The following is a 22,896-nucleotide window of genomic DNA, read 5'->3' as shown; positions in this document are numbered from 1 at the left end:
AAATCTAGTTGTTTTTTTTTTTTTTTTTTTTTTTTTTTTTTTTTTTTTTTTTTTTTTTTTTTTTTTTTTTTTTTTTTTACTGCTGTCTTTGATTCATTACAAAAGACGGCCAGGCTGTTTCCCAGAGCTGTCCTCAGCCATCGCCTCAGCTTTCCGAGGCGAGGGAACAAGTGAACTCTCCCTTTCCCACAAAGGGGAAGTGGAGCAAGGAGGGTTTTGTGGCTTCCCCAAAGCCACAAGGCTCCAGCTTCCTGATTCCTACACGTGGGCCATCAAACACTGCCACGTCAGGACATGGTTTTTGTGAGACCTTACAGGGCAGTGTCCTTTGTCACTGAGAACTCACAAGGCAATGTCCTCTGTCACTGAGTGAGAGGGAGGAGTATTGGCTAAATACATCGAAAGCGACGCCATTTGGCTAATGAACACATCACGTTTCCTCAGCATCTGCTTCTGCTCTTGCTTTGCCCTGTTTCAGGTGCTGTTTCTGCACGTAATATACTTATTCTTTCATGTCCAGGTCTGTCTTGGAGCTCCTTAAATAGAAACAACAAATAAGGAGCAGAAGAGAGACCCCAAGTGGTCTAGCTTGTGAAGAGAGATTTTTTTGTTTGTTTTTTTTTTTTTTTTTTTAGATATGAACGGGAAAGAGAATAGTTCTGATCCAAAATCTTGTGGTACCAGAGTGTTTTTTTTCCACTGATGTCACCAGGATTAAGAGAGAGACCTTCCCGAGAGCACAGCACTTGTGTGGGCAGTCCCAGGTGGCAAACTCTGGAGAAGCCATCACAGTTGTGGTTATTCTTCCCCTTCCAGGTCTTTCTGAATACAGAGTTTTTCTGTTCCATATGCCATTTCCTGTCCTCCAGGCTTTAATTTAAGAGCAGTGACAGTCCTGTATCTATGTAAATATTTACAGGATAGAACCTGGATCCTTTTCAAGTCTCAGTTAGCAAAGCCTGTGACAGGGCAAGAGCTGTCCAGCAGAGTGACTCCTTCTAAGAAAATGCTTCTGGAACCAATTAAAGCTGGGAGCAAAGGAATAGCAGAAAACAGCCAGAAGCAGGAACTGGGAAGTCTGGTGTCCTCATCTGTGATCTTCTAACATCTGGCACACACACATACAGTGCAAAAGCCTGTTGTTTGCTATGCTTTTACATTTGTGGTGCAGCATAGCCCACTCTTAATTTCATGTGTCCCCACAAAAATGGCTTTTTCCCCAAGCTCAGAGTTCTCTGTGAGGCTAATGGATTGCAAGGACAAGTGATTTGTGGTTAAACTGATGCTTTTGAGGAACATATGACTAAGCAATGTGTTCAGGGGATTTAATGATTTGCAAAGCATGAGAAATGAAGTTTTCCATCTTTACGCTGTGAATGTAAGCTGATTTGCATATAAATTGGACCTGTCAAGTGTTCTAATATCAGTCAAAAAGTTGCAAATAGATCATTAATTTATGTGAATGTCACTGTTCATTTTATTTATGTTTTTTTCCTAAGCAGTTTGAAAAAGCCAGATGCTGAAAAATTAGATACTTGGGGTTAGCCTTGGAAGTCTGAGAGCTTTGTGTAGACAACGTGGTCATTTAGAAAAATGTTACAAGCCAAAAACATGAAAATACACAGCCCCCAGCCCCTCATCAGTGTTGAGCCCGTGCCCCGCCCTTGTTTCTTACCACCTGTCTGCCAGAGACTACAGCCTTTTCCAGCCTGCTGGCACTAAAACCTCGGGTTGCTCCTTGACCCTGAAAGGAGCCACATTAAACACTGCTATTTAAGGTCCTGAAGCTGGAGAAGGTGACTCATGCAGAGCTGCACAATGGAGTTATTGCACACACAGCTCTGCTGTAAGATCAGAGGGCAATCACCTCCTCATGAGCTGCTGGGGCAGGAGCTGTTCTCAGCTGTACCTTTTCCCAGGTGTCCAGAGGGAAGAAGGAACCTGCATCTTTGCACTCCTACTAGTGCAAAGCTAATGTTTTTACCCATTCTATTCATCCCATCCTTCTATTCTGCATGGCTCCATGACAAGGCCAGGAACACCATCCTCTTTCCTCCTGTGCCTGGCTGAGTCCTTCCATGACAGAATCATTGCACAGGAGAAGACTTTGCAATAAATAGTAAATGCTTGTTCAAACAACACAATAAATACAATCAAGGAGTGAAGGATAAAACAAACAAAGGCAAATAAACCAAGGAAAAGTGATAAGATTTCTAGCAGGTGCAAACCACCACACTGCAGGCAGTTTTAAGTAGTGCTGTTGACCATGGAGTTTCTAATGAACCCATAGAGTAAAACCAACACCAATTTACCCTAGCATGAGAAAAGGCCAAAAGATGGTTAGAACTGTGCAAAAATTTCACTTGTGCAGCACCTGAGGCTGTGGGATGTGCCCACGTCCCTGCCTCCATAGAGTGTGTTAGTCAAGGGAGTTACTGCAGAGGGTTGCCCCAGCCAAATTCCCGGTGAGTCTATCTCTACTCCCAATGTTGTTCTGGCAACACTGAACACCCTGTGGCTGAGAGCCCAGAGGGAAGTGCCCAGTGCTTTATGAACTGGAGACACAATAAAGAGAAGGAGAGGGCAGATAATAAGGGGATATGTTATACAAAAGGGAAGGCAGCACCTGCTGCAAAATCCCACAAGCTGCCCAGCAGCAAGCATGCATCTTCATGTGCCACTGGGAATTGCCCTCTTCCCTCTGAGCCGTTGGGTCTGCCAGCACTGGTCGATGCGTGCTGTGAAGTGCCAGCAGGTTTGCTCACCCCTGTCTCTTGAATGCTCAGAGCATTCAAGCTGGTGTCCCCGTCTCACACTGACCAACAGCAGTTTGCTTCCTCTTAGCAGGGAGATGCAAAGGCATAACAGGACTTGTGTTTGCCACATGCTGAATGGGGAACAGCTGGAGGCAGATGATTGTTTGGGTTATTTGCCTGTTGCCTGGACAGTTTGTTTGCTTGTTTGAGCCCAGAAAAAATATGTTTCCAGTTCCTCCGGAGGCTGGTCTGTGTTAAGCCTGTATATTGTGTGTTGCTTTTAAAAACTGGTGTTTTATAACTTTGCAAATGAGTGTCCTGCTGTTTCAGTGGCAAGGCTCCATAAATAAGGCAGTCTTCTCAGAAATTTCCCTGCCACAGAGCCAGTGGGACTGGGGGACCAGGAGCAGCCAAAATAACATGCTTCTGCTGTCAGAGAAGCAGATATCCCTGAGTCTGGTTCCAGTGGAAACTGTCTCTTCTTTTTTGGATTTAAGTGGCTGTCTGAATGATAATGCTGGCTGATGTTATATACCGTGCTTAAAAGCCACTCAGCTTCCTCACAATCAGCTCCTCAACTGGTATACACCAGCATCTATTGTGATCACAACACTGCATTTTTTACTGCTCTGTCTGTATCACTTGCACATATCCTTTGGTTCCTTACTTCTGAGTGTTTGCTTTTATTCTGAGTGGCTGGGCAGTCCTTCGCCCTGTGAGAAAAGTGTCTCTTTTCTCACTGTATAGTTCAGCATCTTGGCTGTGGAAAATGTAGTTAAGTAAGAATAGGCTGGTCAGGAAAAGAGAGGGTGTTCTTGCCAGTTGATACTGGAGAAGTAATACCAAGAAGAATGCAGATTTGGCCAAGGCACTCACAAGCAGTGCCATGGGTCTAGTCATGAGAGATGTGTGCAGCAATTCTACAGCTTCAGGCTGTGGCAGCTGCACATCTCAAATCACAGAAAAATATCAGGTTGACATAGATATGTGACCAGAATCAGGGGTTCACCCCCGCTTCACAAAATTCATCCCTTTAACACCTTGCACTTGTTTGGAAATTTCTTTATTAAGTACTGACCAGACCAAAGCCTGTTTGATTTGGCAAGTGCAGACCTGGGGGAGGGGGTCAAGGGAAAAAAACCAACAACACTGCAGCCGATTCATCCCTCCTTGTTTATTCCACTAGAAATAGATTTGGCAGAGCGCATCAGGAATGAACTAATCAGCAGGGAATTAATTGGCGTGTTAGTTAAAAGGCAGGAAGAACGCAGTGAACAAATTCATGACTGGATGGCCGGAGGGTTCAAGCAGCCAGAGAGAAGCACTGCATAGTGGAAACTGTGATTAGTAAGAGAAGTCACACAGCTGTGCCAGAGAGCCAGCAGCTGAGAACTGCCCAAAAGCACCGGGGGCAAAGATAGCACGGGTGTCCTGGGAGACAGAGCTGCTCTTGAGAAGGGCTCCATCACCCAAGCTTTCCTCCCCATAAGGCTCCCATGTGCGGGGAGAGATGGCTAGTTTGCAGGAGTGGGAGGGAGGGGTAACAGAGGTACAGCTGGAGGAGGCTCCACGGAAAGATTGGGGAAATGTGGAAAGCAGGGAAATGAAGAGGGACACGTCACTCGTTGCAAACTGAAATGCAGAGGGGGTGTTAAGGGGAAGAAAAAAGCAGGGAGGCAGAGATTTGGAAGCTTCATCACAGAAGAACCGGCCTCAAGAGCAAAGGTAATGCTTATATACAATTCTCTGCCTTCTTTCCCAGGAATGTTTTGTTTCTTCGTCTGGAGAAAATAGATCCATACACCTTAGAAAGAGGTTGTTGCATTGAAGGACTCTAAAGGCACCTGTGGGAAGAGCCAGGAGAGGAAGGAATATGTGCTGACTGGCACAGACATGGAGGTTGGAGGATTGCTACCTACAGTTCCTACAGAGAACAGGGGTGTGCAGAGTGAGAGAAGAAGGGAGAAAGAAAGAGAAAGCAAATCCTTAGAGTCAGGCAGGCTGTCAGACAGGCAGACATGGAGAGTGCAAGATCTGTGAGTGCCTATCTGAGAAGAGAGAGGAAGCTTCTTAAGAGGAAGGACCAAGCACTAAATGAGAGAAAGTTGAAGGCAGGCACACCTGGAGAAGAGGCAGAAGGTGAATATTACCTCCTCAAAACCAGCAGTACTTTATAAATGCATTGCAACAGATGTGTGCTTTGCACCTGGATGACTTTTTTTCCTTCTTTATCCTCACTATGGCTGCCTGCTGGCAACAGCATCACCCCAGCTGTCTGTCATAAGGGCTGTCAATCAGATCTCCTTGTTTCACAGGGTGGTCAGGCTATTTAGGGATTCAGATGCTCTTCACTTTCACACAACATCCAGGTAGAAAATGAGCACTGTAACCCTTAGCTATATGAAAAAGCACTATTCAACTCAAATTTGTTGCCAAGCTTGAAAAATTCAGGAGGACATTGTTATTCCTACATATCCTTACTCTGACCTCAAACCGAATGTATGTGTGTACCAACATATAGCATTATACCCACACATGTAAATTGAAGAATATTCCATTACAATGGATTTACAATAAAGACTTTTGAAACAGATAATATTCTAGCTGTACCACTATGGCTGTCTTAATATTGTAGGATATAATTTTTAAAATTATTTTTGGCCTTTTTTGTGATCTTTCCACCATTACATAATTCTACAAGCATATGCTAATGTTTCTTGTTTTTTCTTTTTTTTTTTTTGCTTGGAGAGCTAACAAATGCCATCCGCTTTGCAAGTAGAGCTTGCAAATGCTTTGATTGTTCTGGACTCACAGGCTTGGCAGCTTTCTCCTCTAAAAGCTTAGAGACCTTTCAAGATCCCAGGCTGGGATTCTCACAGAACTGGCATTAGAAATTGTATGCAGCTACAGTACGCTTTTTTTTTTTTTTTTTTTAATAAGAAACTGTTTGGTTTATATAACCTGAGCCTTCTTGAACCTAATACATAAAACAGAGCCTGTTAGTTTGGTGTAAGTAGTATAACCTTAAAATATTGCAATGGAAATAAGAGAGATAGTAGGAAAAAAGACTGAGGAATTTCAACAGTCTGCAAAAATAGCTTTATTATATATTGAGATCCTCTACAAAATAGAGAATCTTAAACATACTTTGATGTTTAAATACCCATTATCATTGGAGTGAGAGCTACATTTTACATATTTATGATTTACCTGAGTTCAAACTCCCTGATTAAATTGGATGTATATTTTATTTCCCTGCAAACAATTCAAAATCCAGAATCACTCCTCTGCTTCAGTCTGAAAGCAGCACAAAAGGAACTGCGAATAGTTACGAGAGAACAGACCTCAAATTAAAAGCATGAGTGTAATTCACTTGCATTTCAATATTCAAATGCAGAAAAAAAATTTCTTCATTTTAGGTATCACTGCAGGATTGATAACTCTAATCAACAACATCCTCCTCTCAAAGCAAGCATGGGCTTGAGCTAACACACTGGGATGCTGATGCACTCAGGAGAGGGCATGTGTTCAGAGCAGTCAGAAGTGCAGGGGAAGGTTTCATGCCCTCTTGATGTGCAAGGGGCAGACAAGCTCTGCATCGTAAAGCAACAGCTCGCATGCCTGCAATAGGATGAGTGTGTTCTCCTCAGGCTTCAGGGGAGAGAGAGCTCTCTGAAATGAAGCTGTGTTTGGCACTAGAAGCAGGTAACATGGGCAAATCCCCCATATCCTGGCAGGCAGCACAACCCACAAGCAGTGGTGCACTTCAGTCATCACGCTTGACCCCAGTTGTCAAAGTCTGAGGCAGACACCAAGGAAATCTCACGGCTCTGTTGTGATTACCCACTACATTGTGAGGAGGGATGAAAACTGGAAATTGAGCAACAAGAAACCAAAGGGGTTAATGGGAGAGGGACAATGATGGGAGTTCAAATACTGGCAGTACTGCTTTGCTTTGGGGCAGGGATTCAGGCTTGGATGGCACAGCTGCTGATCACAGCAGGGCTGTGCTCAGGGTATTATGCTAGCTGAGCTCCTATTTATCATGCTGAAGTGAGGAATCAAAGAGTTAAAAGATGAAAAAGGTATTGTGTAATAATGAGATAAATATGTTGGTCTTCACTGCCTGCAGATGAAGGGACTGTCCAGTGAATCACTGAGCCTACCCTGCTCCAAGGGCAGAATGTGATGTAATTTTCTGACAGCACTTCATATTATTGTAATTAATAGTAAAAATGACAAAGCTAGAATGTTGATATAGTTATTCTCTGCATTTAGGAAAGAGTTTCCATCCAAGGATGCGAGAGAGTTCTCCCTGCTTATCCATCTGTATTCTACCCTGATAGTACTTTCCAGTGCAACTCTGAAAAAGAGCAGAAGACATATTTGAATCAGCTGGGGATCTGGTTCCTGTTACAGATGACCCTGCAGACTTTTTCAGCTAGGAACTTTGCTAGTGAATATCCATTTGCTGTCTACAATTCAACCTAGGAGAGGGAAGACTGCTCATTTTCTGTGTGCCTGAGGTATGAGAATCTACTTCAAAGATGATTATAACCTGATGTTTACTGTGATAATAAATTACAGCAGACCCTCAGGAATGCAGGGAGCAAAGCTACAAAGAAACTGGTCTGTGAGGGGCCTTGCAAATAGAACATGTGGGTATCATGATTCATTTGGACACCTGATGTCTTAAAAAGTTGGAGCTCAAGAAGGGTGGATTTTCAATATAAGATGTAGGTGGAATTTATTACCACCCTACTTTTAACAAATAGAGAAAGATCAAAGTATCCCAGCTGTGGGGTACTGAAACAAGTGGGAGGTGGAAATGATAAGGAATGGACAATCTCTTCAGGAAGTTTTCCAATTAGCTTGGAAGCCACACTGTTTCCTTGATGTTGGCAGCATTTTCAAACCATTTGCAATTAGACACATCGGTGTCTGGTAAGTCTTTTCCCATCAGGGAAGATTAAAAAGGCATGTGCAGGGCATAGTCATTCAAAGAAAGAGAGAAAATAAAAGCTCTAAAGGCTGGCGCATTTATCTGGAAAAGCTGAGAGATGGAGGAGGTATGGTGTCAATGCAAATAATTTTAAGAAGGTCCATGAAGTCCTTTTCATTATGAGCCTTGGTGATATTGTCAGACCTTCTTAAAGATCTTTATTTTGGCAGCTCTGAGTTAGTGGGAAGAAAAGGTGTATGCATGTGTGAGATAGGAAGAAGGTAATTTATTTTTCCTTTAAATGAATACTCCAATTAGATGAAGAATACTAAATACAAATTACATCCTGACAGATGGAAAGTAATGTTTTTAAAGTATCATGACATTTTCCATTAGTGTGGCTATATTAATACTGATACTTTAAATAGTGGGAAAAATAAATGCAGTTGCAATTAAAATGCACTAGTGATAAAAGGTAAGAAAGGCACAAAGAGAAAGAATTATTTATTTACTGCTTTATCTGCTACAGCTTCTGGTAGGTTTTGAGGTGACTGAATTCTTCCCAGATGGTCAGGAGAGGATGGTTATATCCTATTAAAAAAGAAATGTAATGTCCTCACATTTTGCAGTGAGATCTTAGGCTTTTGATGCATGTACCTGAACAGGAGAATAATTCAGATTTTCTGGATGTGCCTGCTTCTCACATAAGTCCCTCCATCACTGTGACTAAAGATGACCAAAATCATCACTAAACTCCATGAACTTGGCAATGCACTTTTTCTGTTTGCTATGTGCAATATGTGCATAATGGATATTTTCCGCCAATTTCTAGCAGAACAGCTGTTCATGACTTTTTTTTTCTTTTTTTAATTAGAATACCAGATTCAACACTGAGGGACTAATTTATTAGGACACAATAACAAATCATCATGAGAAAGCTGTGGAGAGACTGATCAATCCTCTTATGTTTAGAGATGATACCTGCCTAGGAGGGCGTCTAGGTTAGGGAGGACTTCCTTGGCTTGGAAAGGATGGCAAACTCGAAAAAAAAACAAGGAGTAAGTGCTCACATCAGTTCAGGTACATGTCCCGTTTTCTCTGCAGCTTTGCTCAGGAGGAACTGACCCCGTGGCACCAGAGCAAGGTGGAGACAGTACATAGGTGGTGGGGTTACCTTTGAGACTCCATCACTGGGCAGCATCTAAGATACCGACACTGGTTAGTGGATCAGATCAAAAAGAAAATTTTTCATTTTATTTTGGCCCCTATGAGACACTTGATAAATTGTTTAATAGTTGTTTACCTTGTTTCTCCCAAATACAAAGTAGGGATGCAGTGATTTTCACACTTTGTTATACTTTCTCCTGACACTGTTAGAACAACTGTAGCTATAAGGTGCTATCCCAACATGGCTACATGGGAAGCAAAGCTATTTCCCCACCTGCTGGTTGATGAAGCATCTCAGTACCACTCTGTTCCTTGAAAAGGAAATAAAGTTCCTACTTGTAAAAAAGAAAAGTCCTTGTGTCCTGTAAAACCTATTCTGAGCAACTTGAACAACATTTTAAATAAAAACATCACCAAAGAGAAAATTGGTATTGTGGTGACAGATGGGAAGTGCAGAAAGACAAGAAAAAAGAAACTAAGCACTTAGCAAGACTTTTTGTCTCCACAGAGACAGGGAGAAGTCAAGATCCTACAACAACCACCATGGTGACTCTTCCTCTTTGCCTCCTCTTCATCCTTTTGCCCTGCAGTAAATCTCAGGAGGACTTTCTGGACCAGCATCAGAAATGGAACTACAGAGAAGGCGGTAGGAACTCATGCTGGCAGTTCAGCATGGGAGGCATTCAGTAACCCAGAGATGCAGATTCACTTATTTTTCCTTGGAGTGAGATAGACAGTGCTCATTCATGACTGCTCTTTCTTGATTGCTAGTAGCTGCTGAGACTTCAGGAGAAAAAAAATGGTTTTACAAATAATTAGCTGGGGTATCCAGTGACAGCAGAAAATCTGGGCACCTGGAGGCAGAGAATTACACTGTAATGGAGAGTTACCTGCTTTTTAATTTAGATCCTCCATGTGTTTAATATTTGGCATTTCATAGTAACTGACTTTGTGATGGGGAGTGGAATCAAAGTGGGAGCACTGGCTTGTATTTTCTTGTGCTGACACATTTGTTTTCTTCTCTTCTATGGACATCCTGCTGACCTAGCTGACAAGGTCAACATAGAAGGTGTTTACAGCATTACTCAAACCCTTGAGAAATGGGGAAATGACATCTTTTGGCAAATGAAACATACTCTGCTGAACAATCCAAATGCTCTCCTGCCTGAGTTCTCCAGGTAATTCTTCTCACCTGGAGGTAGCATTCAATCCTCTTCCAGGTGTCCTTCCTTGAGCAGGATTCATCTTCTTAAAGATGAATTTTCATATTTCTCAGCTGGAGGGAAATAAAATACACTTCTCAGTACTTGTTGTGCTACCAGCTCTGATTAGTAAACTGAATATTCTGCTAACTATTCATTGTGAAACACTCTCAACTGCCATCACTGTATTACAAGAATCTTCATAAAGAAAATGCCCTTGGCAGCTCACACTTGTGAGAACAGCCTGGAAAAAATGAATTGTTCTATGAATACACACATGGGTTTGGCCACAGGTCAGGGAAAAGAAGCTGCTTTGGTCTGTGAATTTTTTTTTTTATTTCAGTCTCTAGCACCTAGGTCTGAGAAAGCTATTCACTAGTTCATGTCATCATATTCCCCTTTGCATTGCAGGAGATATTAACTGTTGCACAAACTCACAAAATTTACTTCAATCTTGTACTTCCAGAAAGTTAGTAGGAGAGGCAGGGAAAGAAAGAGAGGAAAAGAGAATACTGGGAATTACTAGAAACTTAATATCACTTAAATCAAAATTGCTCATAAAGCAAGTAAAGTGGCTATCTTCCATAACTAATTGTTCTTTTAATGGTTGCTTGCAGCCCTTTCATCATCAAGGGCCCTTACCCAGCAAGAAACAAAGGTCATGGTCAATTACTTTGCATGCTCAGAAACACTCCCTGCACTGAGTTATTCTGTATCACTCTCTTTGTAGTCTCCGCCCTGTCTCTGCCGCTGTGGACAACCTTGTGAGGGAAGTCCAGTCGATAAGGAAAAGGCTGGAAGAACTGAACGAACGCCTCAATGTCCTCAGCAGAACTGTCCTTCCCCTTCGACTGAACGCTCTGCAGAGCCAAAGGCGCGGAAATACCCAGCTGAGGAGACTCCCGACTCAGAGGAGAAGGTTATATGCTCGCAGGAGACCTCAGAGCACTTAATTCTCTACCAGAAAAAAAGAGAAATCTTTAATTGTATTTTTTTTCATCTGCTTAAGCCTTTCTCAATGGGACATTGCTGGAGAGTAAAAAAGTAAAGCACAGACACAAGTCAGCTTTGCTAAGGAGACCAGAACTACTTCTGCCTTCCAAACCTAGGTCAGTAGGTGAAACTTGACCCTGTTCTTATTGATGGCTGTTGTATGTCTTGAGCAAAAAAAAAGTAGACAAGCTCAATCTACTTGAGCTTGAATATCTTTAGTCTATACAGTCATTCTTTCTGCTTAGCAGAGAAAGGTCTTTCTATAAAGATCAGGTGAATTTCTCTCTCTGCCCTATTTTTAAAGCACTCCATCCGAAACAGCTGAGGAATTTGAACTTCAAAAGTGCTGAACATCTAATGAATGCAGAAAGATGGATTAGTACTTGGCACTTCCAGCTGGGCAGGGAGAAGGAGAGGAAATTATGCTTCAAAATATAGCCTTAACCTATTGTCCATGTTCATATGTTCAGAGGTTGGGAAGAGCTGGATAACCTTGGTCTGTACATCATGCTTCAACACTGAAGATAGATCAATTTTTAGGGACCAAATCTGAAGATCCACCTTCTGCAAAGTGTTTTTCTAGCTACCTGGAACTGTGCACTTAGAATGGTGTTATTTAGTAGATATGTTCAGAATTTCCAGCACTCTGAAATATACTGAACTAATTTTTGCCAAGACCCAGGGAAACCAGGGAATTTTTTCCCCCAAAACTATTAGATACCTAATGGCAAAGATAGGTGTCTGGAAAGATCTTCCAGAATAGCTTAAGAGACTCTTCAGTCCCCAAAATCACAGATAATAATCCAATTGGTGTCTAGTTCACAGAGTATTTTCTCCTCATGCCAGCACTGACCTCTAGACATTTCCCAACATCCTTTAGCACAATTAATATCCGTAGAAAATTAACAACCACGCTCTCCAAAGATTTTGGTCCCTCAGGGATTACCCAGAATACTCTGCCTTCAGCTTGTCTTTGCCTGTGTCTTCCTGACAATAAAGCTGGTGATAAAAAAAAGAGTGCATGAATCAAATTATGCACTGAACAGAGGATAGAGTGGGCTTGCCCTTCAGGTCTCTAAAGACAAATCCAATACAGAGATTCTCATTCAGCATTGCAGTCAACTGTGTATATGAAATGTGTTGAAATGTAAGAAGGAGAGTAAGAAAGGAAAAGAAACAGGTTGTCTTTAATGTCAGGATGGAGCAATTTATGAGAACACAAATAAAGAGTAGATTATGACTGAATGATTGTCTGGCATGGCAGTTGTTTTGAAAACACTCTCCAGTCACAGTGAGGATGCAAACTAGCCATTTAAGGATTCCCAAAACCTGAGTTTATAGAAAGAAATTCAGTGACAGTACAATAACCTCCAAAAGGAAAGGGGAAAAAAAAAAAACAGTTCCATATGAAATCTTTCAGAATGGATCAGAAGAATTAACACAGTAAGAATTTTAGCTGCCACCTGGGAGTTAGTTGAGTGGGGGAGGTATGAGCAGTGTATGAGACAATCTGATAATTTTTTCCTGGATGTAAATTCTCTGAGTTCAGGTTTTCAGAAAATTACAAAACTCTAAGTTGGCTCTCTTTGGCTTTTGCTTGGGAATTTGAAACACTGCTTAGCTAGAGAAGGGAAAAATCAAGACTGTGAAAAGGCTGATAAAGGATACAGTTGTGCCTTTGTTAAAGTTGTCATGATAATTTCTCAGGAAATGTAGAACATTTTGATCTCAGAATATATTTACATAAGTTACAAGGAATAATAGGAGAGAAAGGCCCCTAACTTCTTGTTATTCTGCATTCAGAGTTTCTGGTCTGTGCTGTAGCAACAGCTGCATCCTTGCACAGACTGCTGATCCCTCCAAGGGATGCTTTGCTTGGGGCTTTAGGGACTGCAGGTTATTTTGGCCTAGCTGGAGAAAGAGTACAACATAAACGTTATATACAAGGCAACCTGAAGTTGTATAAATGGAAAACTGCTTGAAACAGAAAGATGAGACTTCCCTAAATCCCTCAGGTTAGAGATGGCTGGTGATGGGAGGCCAGACCAGATCATTGCATACTTTTATTTTATACCTAGATGTCCCACTACCAGCTTCTGCCAGAGAGAGAGGACAGGGCAGAATGGACCCCCAGTCTAACCCCATCCACATATTTCTATACTGACACATGCAAGTTTGTAGTCTTGGCAAAACCTCCTCAGCACAATAAAGAAAGTCACCATTTGTTTTAAAAGAGAACAAATAAGCTGCAGCATGCAATGTATATTACAATTCTGCGATTTCTAATGGTGAATAAACCAAGTAATATAAATGGTTAATAAATTACTAATCTGTGACCTTGTCACCAGTGATAGCAGCCCCTGTCATTCACTCTGTGAAAGCCCATGCCAGGCTCCAGCCCAGCTCCCTGACCTGAACACAGCCTGTTTGATCAGATGAGAACAGCCAGCTTCTTTAACCTCTTTGCCTTTGCACGACCCTCTCTCTGGATGGAAAAGTTTTAGTGTCCTATTTCTTTTATAGTTTTAGTTTTCACTCTTTAAGAGAGTAGGAAGGTTATGTGCCAGCCTACTTCTGCACTGTTCACCTTCTCTTTGAGGAGGCAGTGGTCCAGCTGAGCAACTTGATGCCTCTACCCCATCTGCCTGGGGAAGCTGGCCTGTCCCTCAGGACTGATTCCCTGGGACTGGTATTTGATTTCTGCTATTTCTGCTCCTGCTAACCTCTTCTTAAGAGATCCTGGGTAAGGCACTTGCTCTAGCTGGCACTCGTACTTTGACATGACTTATACAACAAAAAAGCACTTGTCACAGGGTGCCTAAGTCTTCTATGCATATAAATGTATCCAGCTACAGAAGCCATCTAAGCTGTCTGTTGCGTTCATTTATTTCTGGGAAAGGATCTGGACGGATCTTTTAAACAGAGGGTGGTCAGTGGAAAGAGATCAAGTATCATTAGGAACTTCTAAAATCTACCCCTCACCTAAAGCTTACAATACCCAGTGAAACAGACCACTTCCTTAAAAAACAACTATGTTCCCCTTTAGTACTGTTTGTTTAAAAAAAGCTCACAAAATACCAAAAAAACCAAGAGGTTATGATTTTGCAATTCCAGGAGCACGGTGCCCTTCCACACTATGCATGACACACTTCGCCAGCACTTCCCTTTTCCCGTATTTCGTTCCTTTCATATCCCCTCTCCCGTTTCCTATCTCCCAGAGAGGAATACCATCGGTTCCCGCACTCCACGGCTGCTCAGGCTGCGGGGCGGCCGCTCCGGTGCCCCGCTCGGCCCCGGCCCCGCGGCGCGGGCGGACGGGCGCGCCTGGGGGCGATGGCCGCGCTGCGGGCGGGGCGGCTGCGGCCCTCCCACCGCCGCCGAGCGGGGCCGGGCTGAGCCGAGCCGAGCCGGGCCGGGCTGAGCGGGGCAGAGCCGAGCGGGACAGAGCCGAGCCGCGGCATCATGCTGGGCATGGTGAAGAACTCGCTGCTGAGCACGGTGGAGGCATGGCCCTACCGCCTGCTGAGCAAGGGCGAGAAGGTCCGTGCCGGGCGGGCGGTGCTGCGCTGCGAGGAACGCGGGCATCGCCCCCGGGCAGCGCGTTCCTGCTGGCAGCGCCTCCATCCCCATCTCCTTCCTTCCCCAGGATCAGCTCAGCTACGAGGAGAGGGCGTGCGAGGGCGGCAGGTTCGCGGCCGTGGAGCTGGTGGGGAAGCCGTTCGACGAGGCCTCGAAGGAAGGGGCAGTGAAGCTCCTCAAGTACGTGGGAGGAAGCAACGACAAGGGTGAGAGGTGCTGCCTGCCCCGCGGGGCTCGGCGGATGTTTGTGCCTGAGGCTTGATGAAAGCAGGATGGATGAAGGCAATGGCACTGCCTTGTTGCTCCTGGCGCTGGGGGTCTTTGATGGGGATGGCCCCTCCCTGGGAAAAGACAACTCGCGACAGGTGAAGTCGTGCCCAGCCAACTCGTGCTATTATAACTCATCTCTGTTGTGGGGTGAAATCTCAAAAATTATTTGTTTAAACAGGAACGAGTTAGCTTGCAGCTGGGATAACATGAGGACAAACAGACACGTATCTATCCCAGCTCCCTGGGTGAGCAGTACCTGATGAAATCCAGGGTATCTGGGACACACTTCAGTTCTATGATGTGCCCTTGCGGGCAGTGAAATAACAGTTATGACCTTGATATTTTATCAGGCTATTTTTATTCATGAAAGGGTAATGAGCAATGAGCTTTCTTTTTAATGGTATATCGTAATGTTTTATGGCAGTGCTTCCAGGTGATTGCTTCTAATTCTCATTTTACTGAAGTGTGTGCGTTTTAACCATTCGTAGCAGAAGACTACAGAATAGCTCTGAGGCATATACATATTCTTGAACACCTTTCTCCATATCTAGTAGAGGGACTAGTGCAGTCTCTGTAGGAGTAGGAGATGATGCAGTGGAAAATGGTATTTGCAGCAACCTTTTTGGAAAGGTGATGACTGCTGTTGCTGTGGTAGAAAGGGTGCCTTCTGTAACATGTGACACAAACACAGGTATGACATAAAAGAAAAATAAATGGGAAGCAAGGCTTGATCTCAACTGTTTTTATGGCTGCCTGATCGTGAGGTTTAGAGTTCCCTACTGCTGCAAGAAGAGTGAAGAAAACAGGTCTTCAGTGCTGTGTGGTACTTCTTCTGTGTGGTGTTAATAAATAAAAAAACCATGCTGTTCCTGGAGTGTGGACAGCATGGACAAGGCTGCTGAAAGCCATAACAGCACTGAGGTTTGGGGCACTGGAACTTGTAGGATGTCTGGAAGCATTTGGAAGGTTTTAAGAGAAAGCTCCTGCCAGTATTGGCTGTGGGCTCGCAACTAAGTGCAGGTAGCATTAATTTAAATGCTGATGTAGATTTATTCGTGCCACTGGCCTGCCTGGAGCTACAGACCCTGCTGTCTTACAGCTGATTTGTCAGAAGAACTGAGTGTCTCACAGAACCACGAAAGCAGCACCGATAATAAAGAGCACTGCAGAGGTCAGTTAGGATACTTACTTCTCAGGCTTCTGGTGTGGAGATAGAGCATGGCCCAAGCAGAAGCCTGATGATGGCTGTTCTGCTTCCCCAGAGGAGCCCACTCCTGACAAGGAGTTTGTTCATATGAGGAGTCTTCCAAAAGTAAAATTAGCTTTTGTGAATTCTCTGTTAATTTTCCTGTGAGTTCCTGAGAGCCTAGACTTCTTTAGTAATGTCTGTGTGTCTGTTTCAGGGGTTGGAATGGGCATGACTGCTCCTGTCTCCATCACTGCTTTTCCTGCTGAAGATGGCTCTTTTCAGCAGAAGGTGAAAGTCTCTCTGCGGATTCCGAGCCAGTTTCAAGACAACCCTCCTTGTCCTACTGATGAAAGCATTAAGATTGAAGAAAGACAGGGGATGACCATTTATTCCACGTAAGGAATGCATCCTGGGATCTCCAGTCTCAAGTGATGAGGTCTTTAGGTGCTCTGAAGAGCAGTATTTGATTTACCAGGTGACTTGCTGTACAAGGAGTGCATGTGGCAGAAGGAGATGGAGGAGTATGTCTAGACTGAAGACAGGTGTTTTATGTCACTTCTTACCCCTGCTCATGCTGCACTGATTTGGAATATGGATTTTTTTCCACTGGGTAAAAAACCATGGAGGCTAGCACTGAAAGACACTGTGCCATTTCTATAGCATGAATCTATTGTTTTTCCCACTTTCTGAGTTCCAGATTGTTCGCAGTCATTAAAAATGTTCTTTGGTGTGGTTCACATCAAACTGTCCACTGAAGCCTGATTCAGATGGACTCATACCAGACTCCACCATGGAAACAAGCAGCCACTGCATTGCTTCAAATCATCTTTGGGTGTCCTGGGCTGTTAACTGACAGCCTGGACTCAAACCAGCATCACAGTAGCAATAAGCTCTTCACCTTGTCTTCACTCTTTGGAGGTTTCCCTGCCTACTTTCTTGAACTATTTTGGCTAACTCTAACTGACTTCTTTCTTGCTTCCAACTGCTGCTTGGTCTTTGCTGTGGGTGTGGGCTACTTCTGCAATATCAACCTGTTTTGTCTCAAATGTTGGCTCTGAGGGAGGGGGTGAGGTGCAGGCTGATGTGGAAACAGTTCCTGTCGGTGGGAGGTCGACATAAACCAGACCCATTTCAGTCCACTCCTTTTAAATAGCATCGTGTTCTGTAATTGCAGTTATCTGTTCCTACCCCCCCTTTTTCTTGAGCTAGCTGGAGTTTGGCCTTTCCAGCTGATGGTTTGTTCACATCACATTCAACATGGTTGCTGGCAGCATTGGTGAGGGCTGTGGGCTGAGCTGACTTGGAGATAACCTTGTGTTTTAGAAAGTTGTTTCTCTGATATGGTGCTGATTCACAGGGCAGGGCCATTCTGCGGCAGACATACATGGCACTGTTTGGGGGGATCCCTTTGGGGCCTCTGCAGCTTGGCTGTGTCACCCACGAGACTTCCTCTGTCTCAGATGAAGTGTGCTGCTTCACTGTGAAGAGTGCATGCACGTTGGCAGGGCCTGGATCAAAATGCAGTCTGAATATACTGTGGCTATATATTGTTCTCTCTCTCTCCCTTCTGTGCTTTGCCAGGAGCAAACTGCTCAACACCTCTCTGGTTTCTTTGCAGGCAGTTTGGTGGCTATGCCAAAGAGGCAGATTATGTGAGCTATGCTGCCAAGCTGAAGGCTGCTCTGGGGAGTGATGCTGCATTCCGCAAGGATTTCTACTTGTGCAATGGTTATGACCCCCCTATGAAGCCTTACGGACGCCGCAATGAGGTCTGGTTTGTGAAGGAGTGAACATCTGGCTCCCCGTGGTGCTGCCTTGCACTGATAACCTCCCCACACTATGTCCCTGTCCTCTTTAAAATAAACTAATGATTCAGCAGAGGCAAAAAACTGTCACTGCCTTTCTCCATGCCTATGCCTTAGTCTTTTATGGACCATAAAAGTAATTTTAGAACACTTGCTGACCCTCCTGATGGTCCTGCTCCTTCATTCCAGACCACGTCCTCAGCCACAGACTCTTGATCTCTCCGTGGCTTGTTTTTATCTCCTTTGTGCTTCCATAGTTCAGTGCTGAGAAAGACAAAAGTACTTAATTGACTGGTGCCTGACAGGAGGCACGTCCAAGTGTAGGCAGACTATTAGTCTCACTTGAGATGGGCAGGAGAACATGACAAAAGTGCATACAGAGACTTTTTTATCTCCTTCAGTTTGCTGCAGCTGTAAAATGCTGCTTTTATCTTTACCATTCCACAAACAAGGTGAAGGGACACGGGCATTGCTGCCAACACAGCATAGAGAAAATAGAAACCCTTTACATTAATTAAGAGTGTGCAGAAGATCAACGCTTCTGTCATCTGTCTGAGAAATGTTTTTCAGAGAAAGATCTAGATTCAGTTTGCAGCTTTCTTCTGTTTGAGGAGAGATGTTTTAGCATGTGCTGTGCCTTCATCTCAGCTAGCAGCTGGACAATGTGACCTGGAGCCCTCAAGATTGTTTCCTCACCTTCCTATTACTTTTGTAACATTTCTTTAAAGCTAGCCTATGCAAGAGCCAAAACAGAAATGTGTGTGGTTATCTAATTGAATTAGAGGAGTGCTAGGATGGGAAGAAAGCAGATGCTTATTACTTGTGATGTGAGGGTGCATTTGAAGAGTGGTGAACATATGGCGAAGCTACCATGGGTGGCAATCTAAAAAAACTTTTCTTAAAATGTGTCAATTTTTGAAGGGCTACTCAGACCAGCTGTTTTCTTTAGAGGAGGAAAAGGAAAACATGGCTGTTCCAGAAAGCAGAGACTTGGGTCAAATAATGAGCAGCCTTTTGGAAACTTAAAATACAATAGCAAGTGTGGGTCATGTTTCAGGACGAGTGGCAATGGTGAAATATCAGGCATCAAGCCAGAATTTTGGCTGTTGGCTGTGTCAGGGGGACAGCAGAATACCCCAGTGGGAGCACTCACATTCTGCTACTGGATATGTATAATTCTTCATTACCTGCACTAAAATAGGTGTGGTCATCTTGTGGTTAAGGTCCCCAAAGTTCAGGTGCTTCCAAAAGCTGTTTTCCCCTGGAGCTGACAGAGACATTTGTCAGATGGCACCGTGGTTTCTGGCTGGTCAAGCTGTTGCACGTTCACCTGCTTTCTGAGAACAGATCTCAGCAGTGAAAGCAGAAAACCTGAGGTTGTGATGTGCTTTCCTTTTCTCTCTTGCTGAGCCATATAAGAGCTTTGGTGTGAACTTCATAAGAGTTTCAGTCACCTGTGTGCAAGAGCAGCTAGTTCAGGATGGGTAAAAAGAGCAGATATCATTTAATTAGGCAAAAAAAATCCCAACAATGATGGGGAAAAGCTATTGGCTGTGGTTAGTGGTTGCAGTGCAGGGGAGGAAGAATAAAAAGAGACATCAAAACAAACAAAGAATTAGGCTTTTCAAGAAATTTTTGAAGCAGCAAGTGCCCTTTTAAGTTTGCACTTGAATACAAAGGGATTGTTCATGTCCCCGATTATTTTAACCTATGTGGGTAAGGAATGGAGGAGCACAGTATTGTCCAGTTTATACCTTCTCAGGGTCATTCTGGAGCTTTCATGGATACAGTCTGGCAACCTTCAATGATCAAAACCTTAAAAATTCTCAACATTTGTCTTGTGAAATCTCATGTTAGGGATGCTGATAATAAACATGGTAAACACGCTGCACAGCTCAGCAGCATGAAGGGGTTCTTTTATAAAATGCATACCCTCTGAACAGAGAGTCAGAGCTTTGGACCCAACAGTGAGAGTAAACATCTGTAGACTCTGCCTGTGCAGCCCTGCTACTGGCCTTTGCATCAGGCAGGCAGGATAGAATTTCATAAACATTGTTAAATAATGTCAAAGCCTTATGCAAACTTAATTACCTTTTCTGTACACACAAAGATGCCTGTGTTTTGTCTGCATTTTCTACAGTTTTGAAATAAATAAAAAATAATGTTGTGATTTACAGCTTCTGTGCTGATCACTGACTTTGTGAGCTCTGTGGGAAGAGTTGATTTGCTAGACTGTAGGTGTCAGTTTATCTTTCTGTTTGGGGTACTAATCATGTCACAGCATTTATAAATAGTCATAATGCTTTTTCCAATAAATCACTATTGTGGGTGTCCTGGTGTGGCCCTGCATTATCTGTCTGTGAGAGACAGGAACTGATGGAATAATCTCCTTCCATTTGTTCCAGCCATTGAGAAGCTTTAAGCAATGCATTTGTGTTAATGTAGAAACAAAGGGCCTGCTCACCTGAGGAAAATTATGTGTTCCTGTGGCTGGGGTTCACAGGCAGTGAACACATGAATGTTCAGGTAAATGCTTGTGACTGATTTTCATCTATGATCCAGACATTTTGTCCCATCTAGCTTGGTGCCCTGTCCCTGTGCTGAACAGTAGTGGACACCTCAGACAAGATTACAGGAGCAGTGCCACTGTGGGCTCAGACCTCCTCTAAGTATTTCCCTGTCTCTAGTACGATGTGGTCCAGGGATTTTTGCTACTGTGCTTGGTGGACCCAGGTAGATTTTATCTCATGCATTTTGCTTTCTAGAAATAAGGTAAAGTTACTGTCCATGGGATCCTTTTGCCCTTCCTTGATTCTGGAAGGGTAGAAACACTGTTTGAGGGTTTCTAGCAGGCTGTCTCTCTGCTCCTTAGGCAGCTGGGTCAGTCAGCTTTTTGTTACGCCTCTGTCACTGCAAGTGAGTGTTTGTTTGGACATCCAGAGTTGCTGTTGACATTGGAGGATTTCCAGTCACCTCTTTGTGCTGGGGCCAGAGGTCAGAGGTTCTGGATTTTGACCCAAGGCACTGTTGCATGCAATTGACTCCTGAACTGATATTAAAACAAATAAAATTTTCTTCATCCCCTGCAGTATCTCTGATCGATTAGAGTGCAGCAGATTGCCTGGAGACCTCCTTGCTTCTTTCTGTGCCTGTGCAGTGTCCTTTTCTGTCTCCAGTGAATGCTGAAATGGAGAGATTTTGGTGCTTTTCAGTTGTTTGACAGGGCACCATGACGTTGCCTGTTGTGTGTTGATTTAAGAAGATGGTGCTGGGAAGCTGAAAGGTGAATGTTTTTCTGTGCTGAGGTCCCTCAGTGCTCTCAGAGGTCACCTTGCTGGGCTGTTGGGATGTGGTGGGTTTGTGCATCAGACACAGCATTGCTGCCCGTGGCCCCTTTCCCATCCCTCGCTTGTCAGTGCAGTGGAACAGCTCCACAGCTCCCTGTGCTGCCTCTTCCTGCTGGGCTGGACAGCTCAGCAGAGGAGTGGCCTTGGGAATTATCTCTGCCTTCCAGAGACAGGAGTGCCCCTGCTGCTTATTAGCAGCTGGGCAGGTCCCTCTCTGAGCTGTGCAAAGCAGTGGTGTGGTGGCAATAATGCTGGACAGAGGAAGGGCTACGGTTAAATGGAGCCAAATTTAATGGAAATTATACGTGTGTCATGTAGATTTAGCTGTGATGGATATACAACCTTCCTAAGCTGCTCCACTTGTTAGTAAGGAATTTTCCTGCTGGTATTAACCATGGCAAACCCTATATATGTATATATGTATGTATGTACATTCATATGGGTATAAATATATGTATATGCAGTGTGTGTGTAGACCAGCTACTTTGATCTATTGTTTGGCTTCTGTAGTCACTGAATAACTCACTAGAGTGAATGCAGCCACAGGGTGAACATTTGCAGACTGAAGTTTTAAGGCTGATGGAATGAGAGCTTTGTTAGCTTCAGAAAGAAATTCTTTACTTTGTAGACATATGCCTTAATAGATCTAACACTGCATTAGGAAGATGACAGCCTTTTTAAAAGAGCTAATTGGTTAAGTTGTCCATATACATCTTGCCAGACTTATAATACCCCAGTCACTCTGAGGGGATGGGTGATCTATGCTGAATGAGGAAGTAACATCATTATTTCCCCATTTTCATCAATCCCTGTGGCAAAGAGCATGTGAGCAGCTCTTGTGCTTATGGTCACAAATTTTCAGTTTTGCAATGCTGCCCCAAGGCAATGGGTCAGAGGAGGAAGATTGTGGCTCCAAGCTCACGTCGTCCCTCCCCATTACAATAATACCTCTTTTAGAATAGCTCTCTGAGCAGCAGCTCTCTTTCTTCTGTGACAGCATTTCAGCCACACTGAGCTAAAAAAGAAATGCATCTCTTTTAACAGGACCATAAGTAGCTTTGGATGTACAACGCCTCTATAAAACTGCTTGGCAACATGATTTATTAGAGCAGGATCAGTGGTAAAAGTGACTTCTCTGACAGTAATGGATGAAACACTTCCAGCGTAGCTACTCTGTCTCTGCTTGGTGCCTATGCCAACAGCAGGCTGGTTTTGTCAGCTCATTCATAATCTCTGCTTTGCTCTCAGCAGAATCCATTGCACAAGACAGGTTTCAGCCATGGCAGATGCTTTTTTTCTAGTCCTCTGTGGGAGCTGCTGCAGAAGATGGGTCAGTGCAAATGCTGCTTGATTCCTGAGACTTAATTCTACATCCAGACCCTATACCTAGGTGGGAGCTGGTTGCGTGCCACTCCCATAGCCCTCAGCTGCCCACCCCCTGAAGAGAAATTTGAGTGACTGGGGTGAAGGGAGCTGCACTGTTCTTAGACTGAGTGTGAAGCCTGACTGATCAGCAGCCCAAGGTCCCCAGGAAGTCTTAGATGTCTCTTCAGTGCAGTCCCTGGGTTGAGGAGCCTGAATCTTAGGTGCAGATTTTCAAAAATACCAGTGGAAGTGAAAGATCCCAGAAAGCAAATCCTGCAATA

General features: G+C 43.8%; 1 protein-coding gene and 2 long non-coding RNA genes across 5 annotated transcripts; 2 read left to right on the top strand and 1 right to left on the bottom strand.

Moving 5' to 3' along the window:
- Nucleotides 1-8: 8 nt before the first annotated feature.
- On the bottom strand, nucleotides 9-9,483 carry LOC306801463. Its single transcript, XR_013774097.1, has 2 exons — nucleotides 9,372-9,483; nucleotides 9-144 (listed from the first exon to the last, which is right to left on the bottom strand). It is a non-coding gene; the product is annotated as an uncharacterized lncRNA (long non-coding RNA).
- On the top strand, nucleotides 4,123-12,305 carry LOC306801461. 3 transcript variants are annotated; one of them, XR_013774094.1, is made up of 5 exons: nucleotides 4,243-4,481; nucleotides 7,035-7,282; nucleotides 8,573-9,511; nucleotides 9,914-10,043; nucleotides 10,798-12,305. It is a non-coding gene; the product is annotated as an uncharacterized lncRNA (long non-coding RNA). The 3 variants fall into 3 exon arrangements; XR_013774095.1 differs by having other exon boundaries at nucleotides 4,268-4,481; nucleotides 9,374-9,511; XR_013774093.1 differs by having other exon boundaries at nucleotides 4,123-4,481; nucleotides 7,035-9,511.
- Nucleotides 12,306-14,324: 2,019 nt separating this feature from the next.
- On the top strand, nucleotides 14,325-20,234 carry HEBP1 (heme binding protein 1). The gene is made up of 4 exons (XM_079304559.1): nucleotides 14,325-14,600; nucleotides 14,707-14,845; nucleotides 16,313-16,493; nucleotides 17,717-20,234. Exons 1-4 carry the CDS (start codon nucleotides 14,523-14,525, stop codon nucleotides 17,886-17,888), a joined length of 570 nt encoding a protein of 189 aa, XP_079160685.1. The 5' UTR covers nucleotides 14,325-14,522; the 3' UTR covers nucleotides 17,889-20,234.
- The last annotated feature ends 2,662 nt before the right edge of the window (nucleotides 20,235-22,896 follow it).

Source organism: Erithacus rubecula (genome assembly GCF_903797595.1).
Source record: "Erithacus rubecula genome assembly, chromosome: 4".
Taxonomy (NCBI): Eukaryota; Metazoa; Chordata; class Aves; order Passeriformes; family Muscicapidae; genus Erithacus; species Erithacus rubecula.
The sequence above is the reverse complement of the archived record's forward strand: the minus strand, read 5'-3'. Positions and strand labels throughout refer to the sequence as shown.

Bases quoted from the DNA above. Each gene is read 5' to 3' on its own strand.
- HEBP1 (XM_079304559.1), top strand. From the start codon at position 14,523: ATGCTGGGCATGGTGAAGAACTCGCTGCTGAGCACGGTGGAGGCATGG. The intron at 14,846-16,312 runs GTGAGAGGTGCT...TGTCTGTTTCAG, and splicing joins GGGAGGAAGCAACGACAAGG to GGGTTGGAATGGGCATGACT. The intron at 16,494-17,716 runs GTAAGGAATGCA...GTTTCTTTGCAG, and splicing joins GGGATGACCATTTATTCCAC to GCAGTTTGGTGGCTATGCCA.